Source organism: Vicia villosa, linkage group LG1 (genome assembly GCF_029867415.1).
Source record: "Vicia villosa cultivar HV-30 ecotype Madison, WI linkage group LG1, Vvil1.0, whole genome shotgun sequence".
Classification (NCBI taxonomy): domain Eukaryota; kingdom Viridiplantae; phylum Streptophyta; class Magnoliopsida; order Fabales; family Fabaceae; genus Vicia; species Vicia villosa.
Window position 1 is genome coordinate 152,404,590 of NC_081180.1, and position 21,167 is coordinate 152,425,756.

The following is a 21,167-nucleotide window of genomic DNA, read 5'->3' on the forward strand; positions in this document are numbered from 1 at the left end:
CTGCCCGCGGCCACTGCCATACGGAGCTGCCAGGCAGCAGACTGAAGCACGGTGCTGGCAGCATCAAATTCCGAAATACCAAAGCTTCCCCAATGCCATAAACCGTCCTTCCAGCCCCCCATACTAGCGACGGATGCATTCTTTAACATAGATGCCGCGAAGAGAGAAGGAAAGGACTCCTTTAACAAAACCCCACCAAGCTACTTAGCGTGCCAAAAGGAAGTAATAAACCCTTTTCCAATCTTGAAATTGAAATTGTTGACTATGGCATCCTTGGAGGAATTCTTTCCTAAAGGGAGAATGTCCTTCCACCAATAAGATTGAGAAGATCGAATAGGGATGAAATCTCCGCCATTGGTCACTTGTAAACAAATATCACCATACCTGACACATAAAAGATTGTACCATATGGAGTCCAATCCTTGAAGAATCCTCCACCTCCATTTGTCTAAGAGAGCAACGTTGAAATCATCGATCTTCCTCACTCCTAACCCTCCCTTTTCTACCGGAAGACAAACATCATTTCACCCCACCCAATGAATCTTTCTACTATCATCCGAACCACCCCACAAAAATCTACTTTGAAGTTTAGTGAGCTCTTTAACAATCGTTGTCGGCATCCTAAAAAAAGACATCGTAAATATAGATAGGGAACAAAGAATGGACTTTAAAAGGGTGATTCTCCCTCCAAAGTTGAGATAGCGATTTTTCCAACTCATGAGCCGCTTTTTAACTTTCTCCAAAATCGGATTCCAAGACAATATCCTCCTAGGATTCGAACCCACAAGAATGCCAAGGAAAATGAAGACTTTACCTTCCACCTTACAAGACAAAAGAGATGATGCCGCTTCAATCAAATTGTTGGTAACGTTAATTCCAATCAACTTACTTTTATGATAGTTGATACCGAGCCCGAAAACCATTTCAAACGCCTTCAAAATAGTCTTGATAGCCCAAACATGCTTCCAACTCCCTTCACTAATCAATAAAGTATCGTCCGCGAATTGTAAAATGTTCACCTCACACTTACCGTTAACAAGGAATCCTTCATATTCTTCCATGATAATCGCTTTCTTCACCAAGGCCGTGAGTCCTTCTGTCACTAAGACGAAAAGAAACGGAGAAAGAGGATCTCCTTGACGCAAGCCACGCTCCACCATAAATTTCTTGGTCGGGCTCCCATTAACAAGAATCGACATTTTACTTTGGAAAACCAAAAGTTCCATCCATCCCATCCAAGTCTCCCCAAATCTTATTTCCTTCAACATGAACCTAAGAAAATTCCCATTCACCTTATCGTAAGCCTTCTCAAAATCAACCTTGAAAAGAAAACAACTCCTTCCCTCCTTAAGAGCATAGTCAACGACCTCATTCACAATGATAACTCCATCAAGGAGATGTCTCCCCGGGACAAACGCACTTTGATTTGGAGAAATAATAGAATTCAAAACACGTTTCAACCTTCCCGCCAATAGTTTTGTTAAAGCTTTGTACATGCATCCGATAAGGCAAATGGGCCTATAATCATCCAAGCCGACCGGACTATGGGATTTAGGAATCAAAGACAAAAAAGAAGATGTCACCTCCTTAGTCATAGCACCCCCGGAATGAAAGCCTTTGAAGAAGTTAATGAACTCCTTCTTGATGATATGCCAACATTTCTTGATGAAAAGAAAAGAAAAACTGTCCGATCCCGGGCTTTTGGATCCTCCACAACCCCATATAGCCTCCTTGATCTCGCTTTCCTCGAAAGGCATTTCAAGAAAAGCTCTCTCCTCCAAGCTAATACTTTTGAAATGCATGCCTTCCAAGAGAGGTCTATTCCGATCCGACTCCCTAAATTTGCTCGCAAAGTGAGCAAAAACCTCTTCCTTGACCTCGTTAACGGATTCTAGCATACCCCTCGAAGAATTGATAGGGCCTATGTGATTGTGCCTTCTCCTTTCTTTCATAGCCTTATGAAAATAACCGCTATTAGAATCCCCCTTATTAAGCCACGCCAATCTCGATTTTTGGAGGAGCATGTTCTCATATTCAACCAAAACTGACTAGAAGCCTCTTTCCTACCTTTCACGATATTAATCAAATCCCCTACTTCATCCTCCTCTAAAATAGAGTCTCTCTTATTGATATTCTCCACTTCATCCTCCACCTCCAAATCGATTCTCCCAAAAACCTCTCTATTCCACCATCTAAGTCTTTCTTTAAGAATCTGAAGCTTCTCCTTTAGAACGAAATCACTTCTACCTTCAACAACCGCTTCATTCCAAGATTTGTCAACAAAGGGAATGAACGACTTGAAGGTGAACCACTCATTGTTGACTTTGAAAGGTTTCGGCCCCCAATCTTCCTTATCCTTGATTATCCAAATAGGACAATGGTCCGAAATATCCCGAGAACAAATATTTTGGCCCACTATACCCCACTTGTTAACAATGGAATTATCAACGAGGAACCAGTCTAATCTACTCATCGAAAGCCCATCTCCACTATACCAAGATAATCTTTTTCCTTTGCATGGAACATCGATCAAATTGCAATCATCAATGAAGTCCGCAAAAGCATTCCACTCGGAAAAGTTAGCCGTTGAGGATCTCCCTTTCCTTTCTCTACTATGCTTTATGGTGTTGAAATCTCCCCCGACGATCCACTCTCCGTCCGTAAGTTTCCCTTTAAGATTCACCAAAGCCTTCCATAATTGTTTTTTCTTGTGGACGTCGCAAGAAGAATAAACATTAATAACATAGTACAAGTCATTTTTCCACAACACCTTAATGCCCAAGAAACCTGTCCCAGAAAAACTCTTCAACGCCGACACCGAAGCAGTTTTCCAAAGGGTAATAATACCACCAGACAAACCAACAGAGTTACTAAAAGAATATCCAACTTCTTCATTCTTCCATAAACTATTAGCAATATCATCCTTCATGTCAACAACCTTCGTTTCCTGAATAAGAAAAACGTCGGCAAGACCTTTCTTAATAATGTTGCTAATCCTCCTACGTTTCAAAATACTACAGCCCCCTCTAATGTTCAATGATCCAACAATCATTGAGAAATACAATGTTGCTCCCGCGCCCCTGCCTTACTGCTGCCCAAACCGCAGTCCCCTGAAACATTTGGGTTTGAAAGAAAATTGTGATCAGGCAATGGTACCACCCCAAGAGCCTTATTAGCTTTCAAAATCCTAACACCTCCTAAATCCTTCAAATGATCCCATTTTCTAACATTGTTCCTTCAAATGTCCGAAAATTCAGGTTGTTCCCCATGGAAAAAGCAGAATTCCGACTCAGGCATGGTGGAGACTGCATTGCCAGCAGAATCCGTAGGGGTCGCGCCTATACCTGCACAACCAGACTCACAGGATACCCTACCTCACAGTTTCCCCTTCGGTGTTCCCTTCACTTTGGGGCGAATAGATTTTCTGCCGTGCCTCCCACTAACCTCTAAAATATGTTGAAATTTGAGACTCTTGGGCATCCTTCTCCTACCCGCAGTAGGAGCTGAGACAGAAGCCGAAATAGAATCAACAGCATTTGATTCCTCCGATTCAGCCGCGGACTCTTTACTCTCAGTACTCAAACTGAGACCTTCCTTGCCGAGAGTAATGCTATCGAGGCTCTTCGAGAATTCAATTGCCTTATCAAAGGCACCAACAGGACAAATAGGATTAAGAGCTTCAGAGACCTTCTGACTCCAATCGTAGCCACCACCATCCTCAACCTTCTTGACACAACTAAACTTGAGATTATCCCCAATGTTACGAGTCGAAAATTCTAAAATGCTATCAGACGACTCGTTCCCGTCTATTCCTCCCTGACTTACAGAAAAACTTTTCGAGCATTCGCTCTCTGAACTGGTGGAATCCCCTGTTGCCATAGTCTTTCCAGCAGGAGTCGCCACGGGCTTTAAAACACTGAACGGTTCTTCTCTCAAAATTAAATTGAACACTTTACCATCAATGACGACAGAATAAGAATCTTTCAGTTTCAAGGTAAAAGGAATGCGTAACAAGAACCTTGCAATAACCATGTTGGTTCCCCTCGATGTGTTATCATCCACACAAATGAACGATCCGATAGAGTTGGCTAACGACACGAGTAAATCACTACTCCATCCGTGACAAGGTAGACCATACACCCTAACCCACGTCGCCCTCCAGCTGTCTATATCCTCTTCTTTCCATCTTCTAACATTCAAAAATCATGGTTTCCACCACTGCTCCCCCTCACCTATTGATTCTTTGAGAAATCTCTCCACTATATCTTCCAGCATGCAAAGGTTCGGCCCCAAGGGAGTTACCTTGAAAAAGAAAAACCCCTCTACTTCTAACAGAGCTTGCAAATTGTAAGGAGATCCTGGCACAATGACTTGACCCACAAAACCTTTGTTGAATCTCTCCCTGACTTCCTTACTTGACTTGAACACCACAATCAAAATTGGTTCGGCAGAAACTTGCTCAGATTCAACTCTCCGCACCACCTAAGCGAATGATAGCCCCACTCTCCTAATTCCATTACCAACACCTTCTCTGGTGACCATCTGCTTGCCTACAAAACGAGCTCCCGACACCCCATTACCTCCTTCAACGAACTTTCCTGCAGCCATACCTCTCTCAAAGCTAGGAAGATTCGCGTGGATTTTCTTACCATCGATGATAATGTTATCGAGCCTGACTGCCAGCAAACGAGCATCCTCCACCTCCCTGAATCTAGCAAAGCCGAATCTCTTCCAGACTCTATTATTCCTAGGCGAAATAGCCACTTCCACAATGTCCCCACTGCAACCAAAAAGTTCGAATATGTCTGCTGCCTTAATCCGATTTGGGAATTCAGAGAAGTTCACTCCCCACCGGGTATTCTCCCCACCGGATGTGAGTCCCACTTAGGAGCCAACCACCGAAACCTCCCCTACGCTGGCCACCAGCCATCAACAACCTTAACCTGAGCTGAAAAACGAAAGCTGAAAACAGAGAAACCACAAACTCCGATACTAAAATCGCAAGCCAGAAAACACCACGACCATAATGCCACAAGAAAGGAATGTCGGACACTATAAAACCGTGAGAACCCACGAACCCTAAATTAGTATCTACAAACACCTTCTGAATAAGGTCCCTGAGCCCTAAAGCCAGGAGTTTAAACCGAAATCGAGAGGATGGGAGACACATTTCTAGAAGCCCCTTGAATTTCCACTAATAAAATCGCAAAAACGTCCGGGGAAGGTTACCGGAAGTCTCCTTCCATGGTCGCCGGAAATCTTCTTTGAATAATATGAGTTGAAGTTTTACCAAGTAAGCGTTCAGTCTTTGAATATTAACTACTTTCAGCATTAATATAATATATAATTTAAAAAATATGCATCCCGCAACATATAAATTAAAACTTTCAGTATTATTTTTTAAATAAGTCAACATAATTACTTAGATAGTAAATTAAATTACTAAAGTGGAGTTTTTTTAATAATTTAATTAGAGTTAATCTAAGTAGATGTAATGTTTATAGGATTTTATAATTTTTTTAACTAGTTTAGTTTCCCTTTTTTTTTTATATCAATTTTAATAAAATTTTGAGACTTTTAATATTATGTCTTAAAGTTTTGTGACTCGATTGAAATACTTAAAATTATTTTTTAATTATTAATTTATTTATAATTTAAAAATTAATTTATAATTAATATTTAAAAATTCATCATATAACTATATAACTTATTATCAATTTTTTATGATTAAATATAATTCATTATCATACGTGAATTGTATATTCAAAGACTTGATTTGATTACATTGATGCCTATACACATTCACATTTTTCTAGACATAAACTATTATTCAAGTAATTATTATTTTTCTCTAGTCAATTCAATGATTTAAAGTTTATGGTTTAATTCTTTGCTAGAAAATTAAATTATTATCATCTGTTAAGCTTATTATCATGTCAACATCAGTGAAAATGTTCTAAACCTTTTTTCTAAAAAATAAGTTATAGACTACCCCTCTAACTCTAAAATTTCTACGGTTAATAAATTTTTTGGTCCCTCTAAATACTTCAGATTTGGTTTTTAATCCTCTAAAAATTTCCTTCAAAGAATAGTTCCTCTAAAATTTTTCATCTACACTTTTAGTTCCTCCTGTTAACGTCTGTTAACAGAGCTGACGTGGCACTGCCAACGTGGCAAAGATGCTGACATGGATGCCACGTGGCAGTTAGTTCCCATTTTATATTTGTTATATAAATTTTATTTATAGTGACAGAAATTCCATCGCAAAATCCGTCGCAAACATGAAGCCAAGAATTTGTAGTTAATATGTAGCTAATTTGTAACTAATTTCTAGCTAATTTAAAGACATCATTTTTATGACCGAGAATTTATTTTTTTTCATGATTTTTTACAAGAAATTTTATCACATTTTAAGGATATCTCTCACAAAAACTTAATTTTTTTGACTTGAGGTGAATTAAATATGATATTTTTTACGATTCAATTTTCTTTAAAACGGAAACAAGGAAACGTTAGCATATGATTGATTATTTAGCTAATATTTTTCAAGAAATTATATGATAACACATAAAAATTATCTGTAAATTATCATGGTATTTCGAATAAGTCTCGATTTATTTTGATTTTTAGATCAAAACACATATATGTTTTTCGATAAGAAATTCAAAATAAATCGAGACTTATGCTAAATGTCATGAAACTTTGCAGATAATTTTTATGTGTTATAATCTAATTTATTGCAAATTATTAGCTAAAAAATCAATCATATGCCAATATTACATTGTTTCCGTTTCGTGGAATATCAGCGCTTAAAAAGTTCTTATTTAATTAACCTCATGAAAAAAAAAATTGTGGGAGAGACCCTTATAGTTTGATACACTAATATGAAGAAAGTAAAGTAAAGCATGTTAGTCATTTTACAATTAAATAGATTAAATTTATCATTTTGTCACTTGAAAAAAAAACATTTATATGAGTTTTGATCAAAAAATTAAAATAAATCGAGATTTATTCGAAATGCCATAAACATTTTCAGATATTTTATATATGTTATGATATAACTCTCTAAAAAATAATAGCCTAAAAATCAATCATATGCTAACATTTTCCTTGTTTCCGTTTTAAAGAAAATCGACTCGTAAAAAAATTCATATTTAATTCATCTCAAGTAAAAAAAAAAAAGTTTTTTTTGAGAAATATCCTTATAATGTAATAAAATTCCTTGTAAAAAAATCATGAAAAAAAACAAATTCTAGGTATAAAAATTATGTCTTTAAATTAGCTAGAAATTAGTTACAAAGTAGCACTACAACATTTTTAACTTTAGGCAACGGATTACTAGGCAACGGCCTAAAAACTGTAGCCAAAAGCTTATTAGACCGCACTTTTTTACACGTAGCCAGACTTCTAAACTTTTTTAAAAATCCGTAGCCTATTTGCTTTAAGGTGCGGTTTTAGAACGTGGACATTATATAACCGTCGCCTGTTATATGTAGACTACGGTTTTTACCTTATATACTCTAGACCACACTTTACAAGCGTTGTTTTCTTATTACGAAATAAACCCTTAAAAGCTATTATTTTTTAAAATAAATCATAAATAAATAAATATTGTTTATAAATTTATAATATTAAACATATGGGAGTTGGTTTCATAAATTCTAAAGAATATTTTGTTAAACAAACACACCTTTGTTTTGAATATGTTAAATCAATTATTTTTAAAATTTTAATATTTATTATTAAAATATCAAAAGGGATTTAAAAAAATTCATAATAAAAGGTCTATAATTTCCTAAGAAAAATATTATTTTTTAAATAAACTTCAAATAAAAAACTAACGTCAATAATTTCTCATAAATATTTTTGATATATAATTTATGACTTTAGTGGAGATACACACTCTACGTAAAAAAAAAAATATTGTAATTCAAAATAAACATATCACTTTGTCATATCATAAAAATAATTTTTAATTTTTAATTTAAATTGGCATTCTATGAAAAAATAAGTCGAAATATCTTTCAATGAATATTTATATCTTTATTATCAATACCTAGTATTTTAGTTTATAAAAAAACATATTCAAAATATTTATTATAATTTAGTTAATCCTATAATAATATTAAATAAAATAAATATTGTTATAAAATATTTGAGTTAAAAAATATTTTATAAAATAAAAGTAAATGAATAACCCAATTCTCTGCCATCAGTGAAATAAAATGTAAAAGAAAATCAATTTTCTATCCTCAGTCACGCGAAAGCAAAACCCTTTCTCTCTTCTTGCTATTGAGCCGCCGTCGTTGTTGAGAATTTTGTTCTTCTCTTCGTTTCGCCTTCGTCTCGCAAGATAACATGCATATGAGGTATTAAATGGTTGTTATAGGTTGTGCGTCCTCTCATTCATATGAGGTATTTATGAATTTAGGTTTTACTTTGTTCATCCAATATTCCAAATAATAAACCCTCGCCATTTTAGTGTTCATGTATGTGCATATTGACAGTTATTATAAGAATGTTCTTAAGAATCTTATATCCCCAACTATTCCTTGTTGAGTGTCTATGACAACTGATTGGGGAAATTACTGAATGTTGGTATTTCATGACAATACTTTTGGGCCTTAACACAGAACAGAAGCCTAACAACGGTAATACATCTTCTAAGAAACTTCTACATCATGATCTTAATATTGTAACTTAATCATTGATTTTTTTTATTTGTATCTAATACAGGTCAACATTTTGCAAGATCCTGAATTGGTGTTCATACTAAAATCAGGGGAAGATAGGAAACCGCAATTGGGACCGTAATATTATGGATACAGTAGCCTTTGCAACCACAACAACTGCATAGAAGACCGCAATCGCAATTTCAAATTATGATTCAGGTATAATCCATATCGCAAATGTTGCAAGAAATTTCATGCCTTTTAATCATCAGTGAGCAGATCATCTATTATAGCATTCTATGAAAATATTTTTGACTTTTGCTAAGTTGCTTTTGATGTCCATTGTTAAAGTCCTCTCTCGGCTCAAAACATTAATTTAGTGGAAAAATTAGTAATGAGTGTTATGCTTGTGTTGACCCTAAAACTTACCGAGAACATGTTCAAGTCTCTTTTTGAAAAGAGTATTGAATGGACAAAATCTGTAACAAATGAAACTAGATCAGCCGGAAGTATGGAGAGGGCCATATGCTCTTATGAAATGGTAAATAAGCCTGATGAGAACCATATTTAAGCAATTGTCTAATGTCTCTATATTCCTCAGATACTATTTGACATAAGTGTGCTATACAAGGTTATGAAAGTCAAATGACATGTTGTCCAAGATCTCTGGATTTTTTTTGGTAAGTTGTTTTTTATTCTTGCCAAAAGAATTTATAAAGTAGTGGATTCTATTGAACTACATAATAATTATGTCAATTCTTGTGACTTCATATACACATCATCTGAAAGAAACCAAGAAGTTAAAAATGAAGTATCAGTATTATATAAAAGAGTATCTCTGATTTTATTTTTTATCTTAAGTTAATTATTATTATAATATAAAATATTGACATGGAACTTTGATAGGTGTTTAAGGAAAACGATTCAACATACAAGAAGAAAAATTATGTTGGCTTCCACAATTGGTGCTTAATTCTTACCAGAAGATCTTTTGTGAACATGGTTCAGGTGGATAGTTGAACATTAACTAGTCATTGGTTTCTTTTCTTTGGTCGGAGATATTGAGGTTATATATCACATGTTAAATCTACTAATTTTTGTATATTCAACTTTTTTTTCATTGGTTTTAAGATGTGAGAAATAAGTACTAAAATAAAACATCTTTAGGTGAAAACTCATAACTCATACTCAATAGTAAATTCTTCTCATTGAATTAGTTTTATTTTGTTATTGTTTCCCTTTATTTGTGGAAGTATATTTTCTTGTTCTCTGTTTTTAGGCCATAATTTGATTCTCGTGATTTTAAAATAGTAATTCATAGAATTATTTATATTAGTTTATACAAATTATAGGTAGTGTCAATGGTTTAGAGAGTTAATTTTTAGTTTCTCTACAGGTGAAACAACAATTCTAAAGCATTGGACTACAAACACCAACATGTTTTGAAACTTGAAGCTTTGGAGGAATGCACTATAACATGTTTTGAATACAAGGAAGTAAAGGCAAAAAAGAATATTTGAGATATTGTTAGAGAGCTGGTTAATTGTTGTATATTTAATTTTAATAGAGTTTACCTTTGTATACTATTTTGTTGTAGTGAAATGCTTTAAAATAAATATAAAATGGCTCTTATCATCACTTTAATATAATTGTTATTTGATTATCAATACTTAAATAAAATTGTCTATTAATGTTAATTAAAATATCGTATTCAAAATTTGCTGGGACTCATGACATAGCAATTAGGCAACGGATTTATAATGTTGTCTAAATGAAAAATTCTTGACTCAGACTCAGCCAGCAAACCGTAGTCTAATCTATAGGCAACGCTTATACATGTGTAGTTTAATCAAAACCGCACTCTAAAAAAAATTCAATAACCGCGGCTTATTCACATTTTTAGGCGACACTATTTCTAATTTGTGGGCGAAAGTTAAAAAACCGTAGTTTATAAGAAAAGGCAACGGCCGCATATTCCACGGCTCAATAACCGTGGTCTAAACACTTAGACTACGGTTTTCCTATATATGGCCACGGTTTTCCGTCGTTGTTTAAACTCATTTTTGTTGTAGTGTAGCTACTGATTAGCTACAAATTCTGGGCTTCATGTTTGCGACGGAACTTTTGTCGCTATAAATAAAATTTATATAAAAATATATAAAATGGGGATCAAATGCCACGTGGAATCCATGTCAGCATCTTTGCCATGCTGGCAGTGCCACGCCAGCTCTATTAACGGACGTTAGCAGGATGGACTAAAAGTGTGAATGAAAAATTGTAGTGGGACTATTCTTTGAAGGAAATTTTTAGAGGGACTAAAAACGAAATCTGAAATATTTAGGGGGACCAAAAATTTCATTAACCAAAAATTCTAATATGAGAGACAACTCAACAATAGACAACTTTTTGGGAGTGTTTGTCAAATGTTATCTAGAAGTTTCACCTGGAATGTTTTTTTTTTAATAAGCAATTGATTATAAAGCTCGCACTAGGGGTGCAACCCTTACAAAAAAAACACTAAAAATTTTTTGAATAAGATAAAGGAAGTTTAAACCATTCATAATAAATAGATCTAAACTTAGTGTATCCATAAGACAACCATCTATAAGAGAGAAAGATGATATTGAAACAAACCACATCATAGCAAAAAGAAGCCCCCTAAAAAATTATGGCATTCCTCATAAGCCAAACACACCAAATTATGACTATCCAAATAATGTTGATATTCACCCTATGATTCGCATTCTTCCCTTTTTCTTGAATTAAACCAAAATCCAAGAATTGTTCTCCATTGAGCTCAACCATAATACCCAACCAACCATACATGTTTTTCCAAATCTCTTTCACCACATGACAATTAAAAAAGAGATGAAAAAAATTCTCCGGATGATTGCCACAAAAAACACAATCCATATTATCCAAGCTAGAAACTCCCCTTTTCATCAAAAGATCTTTAGAAGGAATTCTTTCAATGAAAAATATCCAAGCAACAACTTTCAACTTAGGAGGAATTCTAAGATCCCACATAACCTTCAACGAGTTAATCAAATTTGGAGCCTGTAATACGGTGAACTGACTTTAAAGAAATGTCGCGGTAAGCAAGAGTCGCCACCGACTTTTATTTTATCCAATTTAATAGAAAGGCTAAAAGAACAGAAAAAGACCTTTTAAAAAAGATTTTGAGTTCGGGGGGTAATTTATACAAAGGGAAGGTTTAAGGCACCCTTTGCATCCATGGTTTTCCATGGGCTCTTAATTGCTTAGCTCATTTTGAAATGTTTGAAAATGTTTGCAGTGAATAATGAAAAAGATTTGAATAAGGATTTTAGCTTGTAAATAAGCGTAGCCTTTTTGAAGGTTTTTTGAAAAAGGGTAAAACTTGAATTTAAACCAGAGCAAGCAATTAGGAGGTAATTACCCTGAAAATATTAAAAGGTTCTTTTAGCCTTTCAGGGCTATCCATACCATAAGAGGGTAGGAAGTCCTTTTATTGGAGGTTGAAGGGTCATCGCAATTATCGTTCACCATAAGACTGACCCTACCATAAAGAAGGCAAGTAGTCTAAGGGAAGGATAAAATAGTCATTTTAGGCAACCAATGAGGACACCTCAACAATCGAAAGGGACTATCATCATCATGTCGTAGGCAACCTCGAGGGACGGGATCATATAACCGAAGGCAACATCGAAGGGACTTATGATCTTTAGTGATGAGAATGAACTGAGGGCAACATTTGCTGAGGTATCCTCGTATCTGAGGGACTTGACTATTCTGTAATAAACAAGGCAACAATGCAGCAAATAACAAGGCAACAGGCAACAAGAGGGGTTACCTTTAAAGGTGTGTGGGTGCACAATCACGTGTTTGATTCAAATATATTATCTTGTAATTAATTATTCTAAATTCAATTCAAGGTTTTCACGCCCTAAATTACTAACCACGCAGTTAATAGAAAGAAAATAAAGCAGCAAAATTAAACCCTAATTACTATTACAACCTCTGAGCAGTTACATAATAAGGCAAAAAAGGTTTGTGGGCAAACCACAAAAAAGAAATAATTAAATAGATGATAAGTTTAGGGTTACCACAAGGTTTGAGTTTTATCGATCTCGGTTAACCCTGAAAATTAGGCACAAAGAAGAGAAATGGTTAGTGCATTACAGATTCATTGACTATTGATGCAAACCCTATTTTAACCCAAAAGCAAAATAAAAAAAAATGATGTTAAACAAAAAAAATTAGAAACTTAGCTTTTTGATCGGGTGTAGCGCGTGGCTGAAGGATCTTGGTTAACCCTGGAAATTAGGCATGAAGAAGAGAAATTTTAGTGCATTAACTGATCTACAACCCTGATTTATCGGGGTAAATCAGGGTTTTTAAAAAAAACCATAAGATTAAAGATCAATAATTTAAATAACACCCAAAATTAAAGAAAAGTCGAAAATTCGATTTAATATGTCAATTAAATAATTATTGGATCAAATCCTAATTATTTAATTGATTAAAAGGATTTATGAAAATAGAATTGAATTTTTTATTTAAAATATAACCATTATTAACAAAAATAAAAAAAATCGAACTTTCGATAAAAATAAAATAAACAAATAACAAAAAATAAATTTTGACAAATAAATAAAAAGATTTTAAAAAAATAAATATTTAACAAGTAAACAAAAAACAAATAAATAAAGAAAAACTATATACTTAAAAATAAAAAAAAATTAAAAAACTTAGCTGGGATTCTGTGTGACAAGGCTAAGGAAGTCCATGGTACGCCTGCGCCTTCGCATACGTTGGATCTGCAGTTGAGACGATCTAACGGTTGAACACTGAGAGCACATGGTGGCGTTCTAGAAAGCATGCACATGTGATCCATATTTTCAAATCCTCCCACGCGCGCGTTTTTGCTCCAATGAGGGAGCGACACGCAATCGTCTTCTTCCCTCATCCCAGACTTGAATTGGCCAAGAAACTTTGCTAGGAATTTGCTACGAATCTGCAGCCAAATATTCGTAGCTAATTCCACGATTCCTAAACCTGCACAGAAACGCAATAAAAACTCACAATGCCAACCCAGATCGACTCCAATGGTCCCGGCGAATCCAATGGACCTGTTAATTAGACCTGAAATTCTCCCTAAACCAGAATCCCTCTTTTGAGAGGTACGAACCCTAACAATGGCATGCTGCTATAGGTAGTCCCAAACTAAAATCAAAGTGGTCAGACACGTTGCAAACATCACAAGTAACTAGAATATGCAATCAAAATTAACTAACAATGCATGAATTAAGCAAATCGATTCTGAAAATAATGAAGCAAACTGTGGCTTACAGGCCTCGATTCTGAATGGTTTGGACTACGATAAGGCTTGGGAAGCGATCAGGAGTATTCCAGGAACGAGTCTGAATCTTCAAAAGTCTCTAAATCAGTCCCAGAGTTTTATTTTCTTGCAAATTGGTGAACTCGGTTAGGGTTTGTGAAGCTTCAAAAAACGTCCCTCAATGCCTTGGATCTATCACATACTTATAGTAGAACATGTTAGGTTACAGATTTTTGGCCAAATCCATTTGATTCTTGGATTGTAAGTTTGAGAGATTTGATTTTTAAATCTTTCTAATTATGGCCAATCTTTATCCAATCTTGCCAATTCCACTTTGCACGAATTTTGGCATCTTATGTGGTGTGATGGATGATTGAAATTGATCATTATAGTTCCTCTAATTAAATCTTTGATTTCCCTTTGATTTATGAGAATTATATCACTTTTAAATGAGTGAAAATTTCATATAAAATCAAATAAAACTCAATAATTCGTGGGAGTTGAATTAAGTATCTTGGGTAAATTGAGGAACAAGATTGGGCCAAAAAAGATTGGGTCCCTTTGCAAGAAATTTCAATTTAACCCTTATTTTCTTCATGCACCTCAACCAAAAATGACCAACTTTGACAAGGCATATCTCCCTCTATTTTTAAGGTTTGGAAGAGTTCTAGGACTTTTTGGAAACCTCAAGGTGTCCTCTACAAGGAATTATGAATGATACTTCAAAATAAGGATGTTGATAAAAATCAGGAATTTTGACTGTACTTTGACCACAGTTGAGTTTTAGGTCAAAATAGTCGACTATTGACTTTCTGAGCAGTTGACTGAGCAATCCTTGGAATTGAAGCTTGAATATTTATGTGGGTATCCTTTGAATCATATGAGAGGCCATGGGATCCATTTGAGGCATCAAAAGTTGATTTCTCCTTGAGAAAAGAGAAAACCCTAGTTGGAGGCTTGTTGCTTAGGAGACGGGTAAGTGAGCCTAATCCTCAGTGCTTGAGCATTTGAAAGTTAGGTAGATCAAAATATCTTGAAATATGATGGACAAATTTTGGGGTATGATAGAGCCCAAGCAAAAGATTTAGAAACATTAACAATATTTGATATGCTAGCCACCGTAAACTCTTTTTCGGATTTGTGCGCCACAAAAAGCAATCGGTCTCCAACTCACTCGGGCTCACCTTTTCCAACTCGGCACGAAACCAAACTCAGCTAGGACTCACCAAAACACCCGCATCAGTTGAGTCGGAGGCATCACCGCGGCTGAACAAACGCTCCGGCTTCCATTTATGGCCTCCATTTATCCAAACCAACACATCCGCAACCGCACAATTTTTAATGGTTGACATATCAAAAAATTCCGCAAATAGCTCGCAAAGAGATTGATCACCCAACCATAAACTATGCCAAAAGAGGATATTTTTTCCATTTTTGCAACAACACTTGTAACAACCGGTAAAATCGCTAACAACAAATTCATCTATCAAATTAAAGGGGCTTGCGCCTTTAATTTAGGACAATGGTACCTCAATAATAAAAATCTACTCCAAATAGATTTACCCTCCTTTAAAATTCTCCACTTCCACTTTAAAAAAAGAGCCTTGTTCACCTCCCTTACATCTCTCACTCCTAACCCACCCTTCTCTATTGGTTTACAGACCTTCTCCCACTTCACCCAATGAATATACTTTTTATCAACTTTCCCGCTCCATAAAAAGTCGCTTTAAAGCCTTCTTATCTCTTTTATAACCTTTCCCGGAGCTTTGAAAAAAGATAGAGTAAACGTTGGAATTGCATTTAAAATCGCATTAATAAGAGTAACTCTACCTCCCATTGATATGTTCTTACCCTTCAAAGATGAAAGTCGACCCCTTATTTTGTTTATCACATCCATCCACACTTTTTTCTTTTTAGGACTCTCCCCCACCATAATTCCTAAGAATTTGAAAGGAATCTCACCTTTTTTGCAAGAAAGAAACGTCGTTGCCGAGTTGAAGAACCAATCCGCTACATTAACTCCAAGGATGTTACTTTTAGAAAAATTGATTTTCAAACCCGAAACAATCTCAAAACCTCTCAACAAGACTTTCATAGTCCAAAGATCATCACAAGATGCTTCTCCAAGAATTATAGAGTCATCCACAAATTGTAAGATGTCCACATAATCCTCACCCCCCATACTTGAAAGGTATAAATTCCCCCACCTCTACCGATTTTCTCACAAGAGCGGTTAATCCCTTCATTGCAAGGACAAAGAGAAACGGAGACAACAGATCGCCTTGTCTCAAATCTTTATGCACCTTGAATTGCTTTGTTGCATTCCCATTGACCAAAACGGACATGTGACTCGTAAAGATACAAGCATTCATCCATTTCATCCACCTATCGCCAAAACCCATTCTCTTCATCATCTCTCTAAGGTATTTCCAAGAAACGGAATCATAAGCCTTTTTGAAGTCCACCTTTAGCAAAATACAACTTCTTTTCTTTCTTCTTGACCAATCAATTATCTCGTTCACCAATAAAACTCCATCCATCATGTTTCTACTTGGTACAAAAGCGGTTTGATTGTTAAAAACCAAACTACCAATTACCTCTTTCAATCTAGCAGCCAAAACCTTCGCAATGATTTTGTAAATACTTTCCACCAAACGAATGGGACGATACTCACCTATATTTTGCGGATTGTTATTCTTTGGAATCAATGCTAGAAAAGAAGAAGTGTTAGATTTCACAAGAGAGCCTTTTCCATGAAAATCATTGCAAAGCCTTAAGAGATCCTCGCGAATCACCAACGAAAACCTTTTGTTAAACTCTAAAGAAAAACCATTCGGTCCCGCACTTTTGTTTCCATCACACGACCAAATAGCATCCTTAAATTCCATCTCTGTAAACGGTCTTTCGAGATCTAAACTCTCCAGTCCGCTTAGCACCTTCAAAGACAATCCACTAAGGGTCGGTCTCCCCACCACTTCGTTGTTGAAAGAAGATTTGAAATGGTTGAAAATAAAGTCTTTTACTTCAATAACATCTTCCAATCTTCCCCCTCTAGATTCAAGAGCACACAAAGAGTTCCTCCTTCTTCTATCTTTTAAAGAATTATGAAAAAATTGAGTATTACAATCACCTTCAGTTAACCATAATTGTCTCGATTTTTGACGAAGTAAACCTTATTTTTAATAGAGATTATCCCAAAACTCTATTTCCACTCTAGATCTTTCTATCACCACCTCCTCCGGAACGTTACCTGCAAAATGAGCAAACTTGTTATCTAAAAAATTTATCTCTTTTCCCGCCTCTTCTATGTTGAGGTCTATCCACTCGCAAACCTCCCTATTCCACTTAACAATTTGACTTTTAAGAGCTTTCAATTTTTCAACCAAGCAAAAATCTCCTCTCCCCTTCACCAAAATCTTATTCCATTCCATCTCCATAAATACAAAGAAATTATCAGGATTAAACCAAAGATTATTGAACCTAAATGGTTAAGGCCCCTAATTCCTCTTATTATCTTTGATCCAAATTGGAGCTTGATCGGAGATATCCCTTTCCCCTATAGTTTGACTTTCCACCTTCCAATCAACAATGAAATTGTTCGAAAGAATAAATCTATCCAATCTACTCATAGCTCTACCACTTCTATTACTCCACGTGAACTTGCCTCCTATTGTAGGAGGATCCACCAACTCCATCTCCTCTATAAACTCCTTGAAATCTTCTATCTCCTTTCTATAATTCTTCTTTGAGATACCAATTCTCTCATCCAATGAAGTTATCATATTAAAATCCCCTCCGATACACCAAGATTCGGCGCTGCTTTTCCTCTTGATTTCCATTAACCTTCTCCAACTTCTCAATCTAACATTATGATCACTAGATGCATAGATATTGAAAAAATAAATCATTATGTCCTCCTTTTCCACACATATACCTAAAAAACCTTCTCCTCTAAAATTAGAAATTATTTTAAAGAAATATTTCCTCCACATAATTATAATACCTCCCGAAGCACCCTCCGCATCCGAATGAGACCACTCAACCAAGGCAGCTCCCCGTAATTCTCTAACAACTTTAAACTGCACTCCCCTAAGTTTTGTTTCTTGTATGAAAGCAATATCCACCTCTCCTCTTTGTATGTTGAAACCCACTCTCTTCCTCTTCACTAAATTTCCATCTCCTCTCATATTATAAAGAGAATGAATAATCATGGAACCTGATTTTTAGTCCCCTTTGACTCCTTCTCCTCCTTAGAATCACGCTTCTCCATCTCCTCCAATCTCAAAATTGGATCAAAGACATTTGAGATATTAGTAATTCCAAGTTTATTCATAGAGTTCCTAAGCCCCTCGGATGCCTTACCTAGAACTCCTTTAACCACTCTCGAGTTGCAATTCCTCACATCCGAATGTGTTAAAGACTCGCACGATAGCGGTAAGCCATCAGAAAGAAAATTTAATTCTTGAGGCCCAGAAACCATACCTGGATGATGCTTCGTCTGCTCATGTTTCAACGGAAAAAACAATTCCACTGGATAAACAAATTTCTCCACTTTTCCCCTTAAATCAATAATATCCCTCATTTTCTTCCGTACTCTCTTGGAGTTCTTCACCTTGTGACAGTGTGCATCAAAACTCAAAAGCTCTTTATCGATCCTTTTTGTGTTCCATCCAGAAGTTGACGACGCCTTTCCCTTATGGTGAAGTTATTTTTCAATGCCTCTCTGGGGCCCACCTCTTCATCTGACTTCTTGTTCCAATTTTCATTGCTACTGGGTAAATCTGTCTTTTCTAATATTGCTAAAGATAAATTCTTCTCAAGACTCACCCTTGGGCCCACCAAATAATTCTCCTTCGGCCCATTAGAGTGATTGCAAAAATGAACTTTTGCATACGACAAATCGGTATTTACCTCTTCAAAAATGCCCATCGACCCCACTCCCTTAGTCTCCTCTTTCTTTTTAAATGAATTAATGGATGACTCTAATGAACAGGCTACCGTAGTAGAAGTATCATTGGAAATGCTATCTGAGCTACTCTGTGAGATCTTCTCTGAAAAAAATATGTCCTTTTTAAAGATAAAGTCCTCCCCCCGCTAATATCCTTCTTACTTTTTCCATATCCATTGTGTTTTTTTTCTACTTTTATGACACACCTTAAAAGTCCACATCCATCTTCCTCATCCCCAAACTTCATGCTACCTCTCTCATCACCGTCTCTCTCTTCTTCATCCTCTCCTAAACTCTCTAGCTCCGGCAAACCCCATCCTTCATCAAACTCTTCCGAAGAAAACTCTAAAACACTTTTTGCAGATTCCTCATCTTCGATCCTCACAAGAACGTCCTCCGTCACTAAAATGTTATGTCAATCTCCATCCACACACACCTAAATCTTCCTGCTAATGGGCCCTAATTGATCCGTAAAAATCGATAATTTTGTTACATCCATTCTAACCGGCTTAATCTCCAAAGACTCACCATTTGCCACTACTCCAATTTCTGAAAGCAGAGTTTCACAGAACCTTATATTTCTCACAAAACAAGGGATCCCAAAAATGGATATCCAAGCTGCTCTAAAGCATTCAGCATCTGTCTTCCTCCACTTCCCAACCTCCTTAAACTGACTATTCTTCCAATCTCCTGCATCTTGAAGAAGTAAATCCAGATCTCCCTCATTCGTTTCCTCCAATAAGCACAGATTTGGCCCCAATGGTGTTGCTACCACTGAGAAAATGCCTTCTTAAAGGAGACTTTGGCTCACTCCATAAGCTAAACTAGTGCCTTTGCGATACCCACCGTGGCCTTTTTTAATCGATCTTTCTCATCTGAGTTTGAGTTGTAAAATAAGGTTTTGTTAACAGCCTCCTTGTTGTTGTATTCTCCCATGATTTGCTCTCTTCCTTGTTATTTTTCAAGATGTCCACAAACGACTTGTGAAGAACACCTCCTCCTATATACTTTGTGCCACCTTCCGTTGCAACCTTCCTCTTTCCTCCTTTCTCTATCCCTCCTTTATTAACTTGATCCTCAATATTAAATGTCTCTACCCTCTTCTTCGTCTTAAATTTAGATACATTTGCCTTCAACTTTCTCCCTTCTAACCATAAATTGTCCAACTTTATCTCCAGCAACCTGTCATTTTCCACATTGAAGAATCTCACAAAATTGTATTTTTCTCCTCTCCAGTCCTTTTTCGGTGGAATCACTATTTTATCATTGACGCCTAGTTCCTTAAACTCAAAGAACAAGTCCTTGGCCTTCCAACTCGAGTCAAAATCAGTGAAGAAGAATGAAGTAATTTCTCCTGATGCCCCTTCATTGACATTCTTAATTATATCCCATTTGTCGCATGTGAAATCGCTCCTCCCCTTCCTTTGGACCGTCTTCCACCCACCTGCCTGAATCTTGCTTGGAAGAACCATTGAATGTGCAAAACGATGAAACCCTAGCGCAGTTTCTCTCTCTTCATTCTACTACTAATATTTTGAGTGATATTCTTCCACCCACCTAGAATGTGTTGCTAATATTATTTCATAATTTTGAGTGATAATAGTATAATGCTAGAATGGTACCACACCCATGCCGGAAGAATCAGTTAACTTTAAAAGAAAAATGAAAAGTTAGAGTGTGACTAATTGATAAAAAATTAAAATCAAAAGAAAAATGACTTAATAAAAAAGGGTTGCTTCTAGGGTGAGGGTCCAATTAAATCTCTCACCCATGTACCATTAGTAACCACCGTTAGATTAACCAACCTTATTAGATCTTACTATAGAGGTACATAGCCAATAATTTTTTCCTTTTTTCATCATATCAAACCGAAATATTGGCACTCTTTGGTCACTACTTAAGCGTATAATTTACGCGTCTTTCCTTCTGGAAATTTCCCCTCTCGTCTTACCATTTTCTAATTCAAAAAAATTGTATTTGAGGACCAAAAATGTCGTAACTCAATTGTGCAGATTTATGTTAGCTTTTAGGCATATAGTTCTCCAATAAACTATTACTTTCAATTACAGTCATTGATAATGATCCATAAAGATGGTTCTATGAAATTTGTGTATCATAACAACCCGTTAATTCCCCATTTCACATCTGCATCATCATCCAAATTAGGGTTTTTCTTTTTCTTGTGAAAAATTGTTTTTAGATTTCTGCATATTGTATGTTGAGTTTG

General features: G+C 35.7%; 2 protein-coding genes and 1 long non-coding RNA gene across 6 annotated transcripts; 1 reads left to right on the forward strand and 2 right to left on the reverse strand.

Annotated features, from left to right (window-relative positions):
- Nucleotides 1-1,948: 1,948 nt before the first annotated feature.
- LOC131657708 (uncharacterized) lies at nucleotides 1,949-3,052 on the reverse strand. The gene has a single exon (XM_058927075.1). It carries the CDS (start codon nucleotides 3,050-3,052, stop codon nucleotides 1,949-1,951), a length of 1,104 nt encoding a protein of 367 aa, XP_058783058.1.
- Nucleotides 3,053-8,226: 5,174 nt separating this feature from the next.
- Nucleotides 8,227-10,293, forward strand: LOC131644474 (uncharacterized). 4 transcript variants are annotated; one of them, XR_009296513.1, is made up of 5 exons: nucleotides 8,227-8,651; nucleotides 8,737-8,891; nucleotides 9,274-9,352; nucleotides 9,579-9,680; nucleotides 10,058-10,293. It is a non-coding gene; the product is annotated as an uncharacterized LOC131644474 (long non-coding RNA). The 4 variants fall into 4 exon arrangements; XR_009296512.1 differs by having other exon boundaries at nucleotides 10,069-10,293; XR_009296515.1 differs by having other exon boundaries at nucleotides 9,304-9,352; nucleotides 10,069-10,293.
- A 7,196-nt stretch (nucleotides 10,294-17,489) lies between these two features.
- Nucleotides 17,490-18,179, reverse strand: LOC131657719 (uncharacterized). The gene has a single exon (XM_058927087.1). The coding sequence runs from the start codon at nucleotides 18,177-18,179 to the stop codon at nucleotides 17,490-17,492; it is 690 nt and encodes a 229-aa protein (XP_058783070.1).
- Nucleotides 18,180-21,167: the final 2,988 nt, after the last annotated feature.

Coding starts and splice junctions, on each gene's coding strand:
- LOC131657708 (XM_058927075.1), bottom strand. CDS start 3,052: ATGATTGTTGGATCATTGAACATTAGAGGGGGCTGTAGTATTTTGAAA.
- LOC131657719 (XM_058927087.1), bottom strand. CDS start 18,179: ATGAGAGGAGATGGAAATTTAGTGAAGAGGAAGAGAGTGGGTTTCAAC.